This window comes from Carlito syrichta, unplaced genomic scaffold (genome assembly GCF_000164805.1).
Source record: "Carlito syrichta isolate Samal-C Ts95f unplaced genomic scaffold, Tarsius_syrichta-2.0.1 Scaffold118130, whole genome shotgun sequence".
Taxonomy (NCBI): domain Eukaryota; kingdom Metazoa; phylum Chordata; class Mammalia; order Primates; family Tarsiidae; genus Carlito; species Carlito syrichta.
Window position 1 is genome coordinate 38819 of NW_007062226.1, and position 11071 is coordinate 49889.

General features: G+C 48.6%; 1 protein-coding gene across 1 annotated transcript in view; it reads right to left on the minus strand.

The window, feature by feature from the left end:
* Positions 1-248: 248 nt before the first annotated feature.
* LOC103249276 (scm-like with four MBT domains protein 2) overlaps positions 249-11071 on the minus strand; it is a 15764-nt gene continuing 4941 nt past the window's right edge. The window contains exons 2-3 of the mRNA XM_008047921.2: positions 4434-4528; positions 249-662 (exon numbers count right to left, since the gene is read on the minus strand). Of these exons, the coding sequence (XP_008046112.2) occupies positions 249-662; positions 4434-4528 (509 nt within the window). The remainder of the gene's footprint in view (positions 663-4433; positions 4529-11071) is intronic.

Genomic DNA, 11071 nt, shown 5'->3' on the forward strand with positions numbered 1-11071 from the left:
AAAGGTTTCACACCCCCAACAGACGCCCCCCTCCCAAGAAGAAAGGTTAAAACGTTATCTTAGGATACTCTTTAAAAGGATGCTCAAAATGCTGGAGGTGCTAAAGCAGAAGAAAAGCAACAAACACAGTCACAAAAGGACAAACAAGATCGAGATTCCTGGTATCCCTCTGCCTTCTTTTCCGACCCTCCAAAAGCAATTTGAGGATGAGGCCCAAAGGCTTTCATTTCCTACAGGCCAGGGCGGGCTCAACTGTCAGGGCCAGCCCTGATACCCGAAAAGGCACGCCCTTTCCCTCCACCCTGCACCCTCCAACTAATGCAGCCCAAAAAAGGGTCTCTCTGCCCCTGCAGGGACACAGGCATCCCAGGAGATGACCAGCCGACGACCTGCACATACAAGCCTTCGAACGCGGGCTCACCATCCGGGGGCATCAACACCTTGTTGTTCTGCGTGCACCACCCCACTGGGTGCAGATCCGCAATGACAACGTCGCACCAGAAGTCAGCCCTGCGGTCTTCTCCGTAACCACAGTAGCGCAGAAGCAGCAGCTGGCCGCAGGTGGTGATGATCGTGGCCACCCAGTACGTGTCTGGGTTGTTCTTATTGGCCACTTCCAGTTTCATTCCTGGCTGGAAGTTGCTCTGAAGGCTGATTTCAACCTAAAGGAGCCAGAAACAAAACCCGTCACTCAGTCAGACACATATACCCAGAAAGCTACAAGATCCACTGAAAAACGTAATAGTTAAAAACTATATTTAGGCTGGGCTCGGTGGCTCAGCCATAATCCCAGCACTTTGGGAGGCCGAGGTGAATGGACTGTCTGAGCCCACAGGCTCGAGACCAGACCGGGCAACTTGGCAAGACCTCGTCTCTACAATAAATCAAAAATTAACCGGGCACGGTAGTGCACGCCTGTAGTTCCGGCTACTTGGAAGGCTGAGATGGAAGGATCACTAGAGTCCAGCCGGTCGATGTTGGGGTGGCCATGAGTGTGCCACTGCACTCTAGCCTGGGCAATAGAGTGAGACTCCAACTCAAAAAAAAAAAAACAAAACTGTATTTAAACCATATGTATTTAAAAATAGCATTTCTGTTGCCCTAGAACAGGCATATATGTGTCTAAGTGAAATATAATATGAGCCAAAAATATGCCAAATTTTCTGGCAGGCACATTAAGAGAAAAAAAGGCAGCTGGGACCAATGGCTCATGCCTCTAACCCCAGCACTTGGAAAGCCAAGGCAGGAGGACTGCTTCAGCTCAGGACTTCAGTACCAGCCTGGACAACACAACAAGACCTCATCTCCACAAAAAATTTTCCACAAGTGGTGGCACATGCCTGTAGTGCCAGCTACTCGGGAGACTGAGGAGGGAGGATCACATGAGCCCAGGAATTTGAGGCTGTGATGAACTGTGAGCATGCCACTACTCTCCAGCCTGGGCTACAGAGTGACATTGTTACAAAAAAAAAAGAAAGAAGGAAGGAAGGAAAGAAGGAAGGAAGAAGGGATGAAATTAAATTTAATGACATTTTATTTAACCCAATATGTCCAAAATATTATCCATTATATAATTATTGTAATTAATCTAAAAAACAATGATGAACTATCCAACATTCTTCTTGTCAACTGAAGCCTCCAAAATCTGGTAGGTGTTCAACACAGAACACATCTCAATTTGGACTGGACACTTTTCAAGTGCTCAGGAGGTCCAAAAGATAGTGGCTGCCACATGAACAGCAAAGCCCTAGAGAATGGATTTTTTAATTAAGGGTTCCAAGCCTCGCCTCCAAAAAAGCTTTCCAGCCTGGTGGGTCATAACATTCCAGAGCTGACATATCTGCTGTCCATGAGCAGCCACTGCTCAAAGGAGATGATGGAATTATAAGGCACACTTCCCTGGGTCCAATGTTCCTTCTCCTTTAAACCTGGCATAAAGCACCAGGCATGGTGGTGACTCACGCCTGCAATCCCAGCACTTCGGGATGCCGAGGTGGGAGGATGGCTTGAGCCCAGAAGTTCCAGATCAGCCTGGGCAACACAGTGGGAACTTATCTCTATATTTTAAAAATTAGCCAGGTGTGGTGACCGCGTGCCTATCGTCCCAGCCTATCGTCCCAGCTCAGTCCCGAGAGGCTGAGTAGGAAGGACCGCCTGAGCCCGGAAAGTCGAGGTTGCGGTGAATTATGATCGTGCCGCTGCACTCTCCAGCCTGGGTGACAGAGTGAGACTCCAGCTCAAATAATAATGATAATAATTCATAAATCAGCCTGGCATAGAAGCCTGGGGACACCCTGCACCCTGAAAGACAGCCTCCAGCCCTGCCCTCCAGAACACCCTACTATAAAAGGGAGGTGGGAGAATTGAATGAATCGAAGAAAACGGGAGTCACTCCACAGAGAGAAAAACTGATAACCTTTCAGTACAGAAAAGAAAGAAAAAATTGCCCATCAGTGCCTCCTCCCCAAACTGCCTAAGGAAACTACCAAACCACCCTGGCATCCTAAGATGGAAAGGTCAAAATGGCTTTTGTGGTCCATATCCACACCGTATGCCAGGAAAGCTCTGGCTTTGCTGTGTTTTCATTTTTTTGCTTGTTTTGTTTTGTTTTGAGATGGAGTCTTACTCTGTCACCCAAGCTGGAGTGCAGGGGCATGATCACAGCTACAGCAGCCCAAACCTGCTGGGCTCAGGCAATCTTTCCGCCTCAGTCTCCCAAGTAGTTGGAACTACAGACATACGCTACCACATCTGGCTAATTTTTTGGTTGACTGCAGAGGCGAGGTCTCGCCAAGTTGCCCAGTCTGGTCTCAAACCCCTGGGCTCAGGCGATCCTTCCACCTCAGCCTCCCAAAGTGCTAGAATTACAGGGGTGAGCCACCGCGCCCAGCCTTGCTTTAATATTTAGCTCTTGGTTTTACTCAAGAGCCACAATCACATCCGTAATAAACTAGTCATTATATATGATGAGAAAAAAGGAAAAATGGAAATACAATCTACCTTTACACGGTCACACAAACTTAATGCAATCTCAAATTCCCTTCAAAAGAACACTTCACCCAGATGCAGTGGTACACAGCTGTACTCCCAACTACTCAGGAGGCTGAGGCGGGAGGATTGGGATTGCTTGAGTGCAAAAGTTCCAGGCCAACCTGGGCAACACGGGGGGGAGGGGCCAAGACTGTGAGAAGGGAGGGAGGGAGGTAGGATGAGGATGAGGATGAAGGGTGAGAGTGAGGGGGGGAGAGAGAGAGAGAGAGAGAGAGAGAGAGAGAGAGAGAGAGAGAGTCTGGTCCCTCATTCAACCGAGGAGCCAAAAGGAAAAGGAAGTTACGAAAACTCCCCAATTTCCCTAAGATACCCAGGCTGAATCTTTGCCCTCAGTAGCCGGTGAAAAAATATTTCTCCAAGTTAAATCTCCACTTCCATCACAACAACCCTGATGCCTAAGAACTTGGGTCCTTGAAATTTGGTCTTCTTCCTGCTATACCCAATACCTCACTTCCAAGCAAAACTATGATTTAAAGACCCAATTTTAAAATTTTCTGGGACTTGCCCTCTGCTGGCCATATTATTTGCATTACCCTAAGAATTATTATGGGTGAGAATGTTTGTTTTTTTTTTTTTTTTTGGTTGGATCCAAATGGCTTCGGGATATTTAGGTTTCTATCCTCTAATTTGATTCAGCGAACAACAAATAGCGCTATAAAACTTTTGTCCTTTAAAATCAAAACATCAATTCAAAATAAAAACAAGTCAGGTATTGGTACTTCACGCCTATAATCCTAACACTTTGGGAGGCCGAGGCGGGAGTATTGCTAGAACCCAGGAGTTCAAGACCAGCCTGGGTAACACAAGGAGATCTCATCTCTACAAAATAAATTTTTAAAAGATCAAAAAATGATCCAGGAGAGGTGGCGCACACCTGTAACCCCAGCTACTTGGGAGACTGAGGTGAGAGGATTGCCTGAGCCCAGCTGGTCAAGCCTGCAGTAGTTGTGACATGCCACTGCACTCCAGCCTGGGCGACAGAGTGAGACTCCAACTCAAATAAATGAAAACATACAGCCATTGCATTCACCCAAAGGACATTACACATCAAACCACCTGCCTCGTTTTCTTGCTTATTCAAATCGCCCTTACCCGTGGCCCACGGTCTCCACCACGATCTGTGAAAACCAAATTAACGTCCACTTCTAGCTTCTCCGGAGAATTCCTGGCTGAATCTCGCCCTTTCCGGGCCTCTCTTCCGCTGGGTTCCCTGACTCAGCCCTCCCTTCCCTTTCTGTCCCCGCCCCCGCCCAGGCCAGGATGACAGGACAAGAGCGGCTTTTTTCTTTTAAGTGAGAAAGCAGGACTTATTGAGAGGACTGAGATGCTCCCATAGTGGGAGGGGACCCGAAGGGACTGCCAGATCGAGCCACTTTACGTACGTGTTTGAAAGACGTGTGAGGAGCAGCACTAGCACCTGTTTCTTCCAAATATTCTCCCCAGTTGAAGCCGATTTCCTCCAAGCTGGAGCCTTCTTCTGCAGAAAAACAGAAGAACAGAGAGTCAATCCCGGAGGGAGGGGTGGGAAGATCCTTGCCTTCGACTGAGATCAGGAGAGCCTTCATGCAACAGTCTTACTCGACAGCCTAGGGGGCGATGGCAGAACTCTCCAAAGAGCTTCAGTGTGCTGATTTTCGAGATGCGAACTGCGAAGTCAGACACTTGCTTGGACTCACCTGGCCAAAGCAGGAACCACGGTGAGGGCTCTCGGGTAAACGACCTAAGACTTGTTTCAAGGCGTACTTGTCATGTGTTAGGGTATCAGCTTGAAATGAGCCACAGCAGTCTCTGCAGCCTGGGAAGAAGTCGGGAGTCAAGGGGAAGGGAACCATCGTGGGCTGAGGAAGCGCCGTGATGTAAACGGAGGAACCCAGCATGGTCTGTCCACTGGCTATTTACCCAGGCTGGAGATTGTAAAATAATGGCCTAGACTGTGCGGGCCACAAGGGACATCAGAAAGCACTGACTCTGATGTCATCCTAAGGAAAAAAAAAATTGAGGACCTGAAGGACTGCATGAGTGTGTGAGGCCACACAGTAAGTCAGGGACAGAAACAGACCAGCTGCCTGACACCCTGGTGTCTGTCCCAGTGAGGGCTCCCGGCTTCCATCTGCTGCCAGGACAGAGCTCCCAGAAGCAGACACACACCAGCAGACTCCAACAGAACACATGCAAGGAACAGGGAGAAATGCGCCGTACGGTTCTCAAAATCGGAACTATCTGAAAAGTGCACAGACTCGCACACCCATGGTGGTTCACACCTGTAATCCCAGCACTTTGGGAAGCCAAGGCAGGGGGATTACTTGAGTCCTGGAGTTCCAGACCAGTCTAGGCAATACAGTGAGATCCTGTCTCTACAAAATAAAAAAAATGAATCTGGTGTGGTGACATGCACCTGTAGTCCCAGCTACTAAGGAGGCTGAGGTGGGTGGATCGCCGGAGCCCAGGAGGTTGAGACTGCAGTGAACCATGATCGTGATTATGCCACTGCACTCTAGCCTGGGCAACCGAGTGAGACCCCAATTCAAAATAATAATAATAATAACAATAACAATAAAAGTGTGTGTGTGTGTATACATATGTAAGAAAAGTAAGTCCCTCTAACACTAGGTATAGTCTCAGATTAGGGATAATTTTTACTAAGTCAGAAGATGCAAATTTTTACTCCAATAAAGTGACTTAAAATCAAACATCCAAGAAAAAAGGCCCTCTGACAAGAAAACCCTTCCTTTGAGCTCTCCCAAGAAATATTCCACCCAGGGGTACAGCTTCAAGAAGAAGGAGGGGTATGGCCCTTCAAGAAGATGCATGCTCCCTCAAAAAAGTTAATGGGGTCTTGAAGCCCCCCAAAAAGAGGGGCGATGCCAGAATCGTAAAGATTCAAAGACATGTGAGGTAAACCCAAAAAGAAACCAGTCATCTTCTGGAAAACAACTCGGGGTGGTACCCGACAGCTCAGCCCACAATACTCCAGTCCCAAAAATCACTGGGCAAATTACCAAATGTGCTTTCTGATACACTAGTCAGAGGCATCAACTCAGCACTATTTACCTGCCCACATGTCCTGGTGCAGTGTCCGAGGACAGCAAACCTGCTGCAGATGAAGTCCAGAATTTCTTTCCCCTCTCCTTGTCTGGCCTCAGCCTGAACCGGGCCCTCTCGCCGCCCACCCCCCCACCCACCTGCGCTAGCCTGTGTCCACACTTTCAGCTCCATGAAGCAGCCACCACTCCCATAGGAACAACCTAAGAGGCCCACTGTGTTTGGGTGCCAGCTCTCCTCTGTGGGCTTGCTATGGCTTGTTCCCGCCAAAACGCATGTTGAAACACACTCTGGGCCGGGCTCGGTGGCTCAGCCTGTAATCCCAGCGCTTTGGGAGGCCGAGGTGAGTGGATTGCCTGAGCCCGCGGGTTCGAGACCCGCCTGGGCAACTTGGCGAGACCTCATCTCTACAATAAGTCAAAAAATTAGCCGGGCATGGTAGCACACGCCTGTAGTTCTGGCTACTCGGAAGGCTGAGGCAGAAGGATTGCCGGAGCCCAGCAGGTCGACGCTGCGGTGGCCGGGAGCGGTCACTGCAGTCCAGTCTGGGTAACAGAGTGAGACTCCAACTCAAAAAACAAAACTCCATCTGGCTCCCAAGGTGGCAGTATTGGGAGATGGGACCTCATGGGAAGTGTTTGGGGAGTGGATCCCTCGTGAACAGACTCATGCCCTCCCATGCGGTAGGGCTGGTTCTCACAGGAATGGATCAGTTCCCTCAAGAGCGGGCTGTTAGAAGCCTGGCTTCCTCGGTTTCCCTCTTTCACCTCCCCTCTTACCATCTGATCTCTCCCCCCACATCTACTCCCCTTTCGCTTTCCACCCACCCTGGGCCTCCCCAGACACAGAGGCCCAATCTTGGGCTTTGTGGCCACCAGAATCGTGAGCCAAATAACCCTCCTCTCTTTCTGAATCGCCCAGCCTCAGGTATTCCTTTAGAGCAATCTAAAATGAAGTACAACCGTTATTTTCTTGCAACAACTCATGATCCTTCCAAGAACCCTGACAGACAGATATGCAAAGAGGCGATTGCGAAGGCTCTGAAAGGTCAGGGAATTTTCCAGAGCCACTGCTGACCCACCTCACAGACAACAGTCCAAAGCAGGCTGCTTGGTTTCTAAGCAGGAGCAATTATCAAGCCCTTTCCCTCTCCTTCACCTGCCTGAATCACGCATGGAAAACCACCACCACTACTGTTTCTCCCTCTAGAGAATTTAAGGGAGGGTCGAGGCTGGCGCATCTGGCCCTCTGTGTCGGTGAGCACCAAAATACGGCACATTCAAAACCATGCCAAGGAGAAGACACAGGAAGCGGGAAAAGGTGGGAGGCTGCAGCCACCCATGGAGAGAAGAACGGAAGGGACTGAGCCCCCGAAACCTGTCTGTGAGGAAGAAGATAACCTGGGGAGGCGTGGGCACGAAACTCAGTCCTGGGTCTCATAAGGCAGCAGGTCCTGGGTAGGACCTCCGAGAAGGACGTGGAATGGGCTGTCTTGCTGGGTGGTTAGCTCCCTCAGCAAAACATTCCAATCGAAGCAGAACCATCAGAAACCGCCTGCTAACACCAGCCCCAGGGATAAGAGGCCCAGTGGAGGCCTAACCCCACAACCCACCAAGACTCGATGAGTCTGCCATTGCAGATTGGGGATGACCCCCACCTAAAGCATTCAATCTGGACTTTGAACCACCCGTAGTAGTGCTTTACTCTTCATACGATTGTCATCTACACTATTATTTTTTACCAAAAACTCTGCCTCCACCAAATTTTAATTCATTATGAACTATTTCCCAACAAAAAGGTTCTACATTTCTCTGGTAGATCCTCGTTTCTTCAATCAAGCTAACCATGAGGTCAGAGGGTACCATTGGGTCCCCCCAACAGGTGTCAGTTGGCACGGCAAGCTCTGTCTCTCTCTGCTGGTCTAAGGAAAACTTTTTTTTTTACTTTTAAAATTTTTTTATTTTAAAATTGTGGGGTACACTTCAGGGTGAGGTATATAAATATTCACTGTGCAGGTACCCTTGTTGGGAAAACACTTCAAAAAGTATCTCAAAAGTCAGCCCCAGAATGGGATATAAAAAATCAAAAACAGGCCAGGGGCCATGGCTCATGCCTGTAATCCCAGCACTTTGCAAGGTGAAGGTGAGAGAATTGTCTGAGTCCAGGGGTTCGAGATCAGTCTGGGCAGCATGGTAAGACCTTGTCTCTACAATAAATCAAAAAATTAGCCAGTGTGGTGTCGCAAGCCTGCAATCCCAGCTACTTGGAAGGCCAAGGCGGAAGAATCACCTGGGCCCAGCAGGTTGAGGCTGTGATAACCATGATCGTGCCACTGCACTCCAGCCTGGGCAACAGAGCGAGACTCCGACTCAAAAACAAAAAAAAAGTCAAAACCATTTTGCCCAGCACTGATGACTTTAACCATGCTGTTTTAACAAAGTTCCTGCACAAAATTTCAGGTTATTCACAACCCAGCCTTTTTAAATCTGCCACATAAAACCTTTCCAAGGCCCACGAGCTCCAAGCAGCTGATTCTCTAAAGACATTTCAATGAGCAATAGATAAACATACACAGCGTTTATGAGGAGAGGTCTCATAAACCCAGAGCAAATATTTACAGCTGATTCATAAACCTCTTAAGCCCATAAACATTTTATCAAGGAAACTCTGACAATCTCCTTTCACTGTAAATGAACCAGCAAGAGGCATTTCCCCATGATGTCATGAAAACCAGCTATGAACAGCTACTAAGAAAATTTCACAATTTAAAAGAAAACAGGCGTGTTCATTAGCAGACACTCCATTTTCGAAAACAGAGGGCTATTTGTGGAACCAGAATAGTTCATAATAAACATAAAAATATCTTACACTTGGGCTACAAGTGACGTTAGGGTGAAAAATGGAATAAACAAAGGACCCATACTCTTTTTTGAAGTAATAAAATCTTGGGTCTGTACAATTTTACAATCTGAAATGAGGCTAACTTTATAAGGCTGAGTATTAAAGCCCGTAAGCACTACCCAATAAAGGAATTGAGAATTGGCAGATTCAGGATGAACAAATTCTTACTGAGCACCTTTTTAGGTGCTAGATATTTAAAAAGAAAAAAAAGACATTAACTTATTCTTAAAATTTTAAGTCCCTGCATGATGGCTCACACCTATAATCCCAAGACTCTGGGAAGCCAAGGCAGGAGGACCACATGAGGTCAGAAGCTTGAGACCAGCCTTGGCAACATGGTGAGACCCCACCTCTACAAAAAACTTTAAAAATTAGCTGGGTGTGGTGGTGCACGCCTGTAGTCCCAGCTACTCAGGAGGCTGAGGTGGAAGGATCGATCACTCGAGTCCAGGAGTTCAAGGCTACAGTGACCTATGATCACACCACTGCACTCCGGGATGGCAGAGCAAGCCTCTGTCTCTTAAAAAAAAAAAAATTCTAGCTGGGCTCGGTGGCTCAGCCTATAATCCTGCACCTTTGGGGGGCTGAGGTGAGTGGATTGCCTGAGCCCGCAGGTTCGAGACCCGCCTGGGCAGCGAGACCTCATCTCTACAATAAATCAAAAAATCAGCCGGGCGTGGTAGCGCGCGCCTGTAATTCCGGCTACTTGGAAGGCTGAGGCGGAAGGATCGCTGGAGCCCAACAGGTGAGGCTGCGGTGGCCAGGAGCGGCCACTGCACTCCAGTCTGGGTGACTGAGTGAGACTCCAACTCAAAAAAAAAAAAATTCTTATCTTAAATACTGACAGTCATTTCATGCTATTATGAGATTTAGAAACTAGTTTAATTGTGAGTATACAAAACAGAAGCAACATATAAACAACACAGAAAGGAACTCTGGCCAACTTCCCAGGTCTGAGCTCACCGCTGCAAGACGTCTCTATAGGCAGGGCCAGTCATCACAACACAGAGGTCCCCCTGGCTGTCTCAGCTACCCAAATGGCCACAGGTTTCCTAGGGGGAAAACACACACACACACACACACACACACACACACCCCACCTAGCCAAGAGAAGCCACAACTGTTCAAAAGAACCTTAGCAGGAAAGGGTGATGCTGAATCACAGACTGGGTTCCCAACAAGAGCACTAAGGCCTGGATTTTTCTGAGAAAAATGTCGACTCCTTTCCTTCCCAGATAGCAGAGCCTATGGGTCTCCAGTTAATGTACTCCTAATGCCAAAAAAAAAGTCAGGCCCACACTCTCAGCATAATTCTTTCCACTCAGAGGCTGGCTCGGTCTCATGGTGCAATGCCGTGTTATCTACAGACCATCGGGAAATCGCACGTGGCAGGCCTATGAAAATCACATCACGTCTGCAAAGCTCTGCCTGCTTTTGTCAAGGCCACTTACGACGCCCGAATCCCAGCCAGGGAATTTCAATGCAAGCCTTCTCCGTGCACCCCAGGACGCTGCTGCGAGGCCACGGTTCCCGGGCCATGTAGTCTCCTTGAGCTTATTCCATCACTTATTCTGTGTTCCTGGGAGGAGGAGTGATTTTCTATTGTGCCTATTTCATTTACCGGACTCAGGTGCCAGTGATTGATCCCTACCACGGTTTGAATTTTCCTTAGGAAAAGAGGCCAAAAACAAACAGACAGACAGACCAAAAAACCCTGGTCATGACTCAAGAGTGCAGCTGAAGGCTTCCCTTTGGAGGGGTCACCACGGTGGGGAATCACAGCAGCCAGGGGCAGGGGAGCACTGAGCAGGCCAAGAGAAAAACACCCCGAGCACTCAGGAGACAGCTGCTACTCTTTAGATCCCACTGTGTTCTCAGGGAAAAGCTCTGGTCACTTCCGTGTAGCCCCTGTGAGGGGAACATGGCGGAGAGGGCACAGGAGGGCAGTACGGGAAGGAGTCTGAGCGGTGTCCACATCCCATAGTGTGTGGGGAATGGGCAGTGTTTTTGCCAGAGTAGATGGGAGGACGGTGGAGCGTGTGTGAGGAGAGGGTGTAGAGGGGGGAGAAGGGGTGTG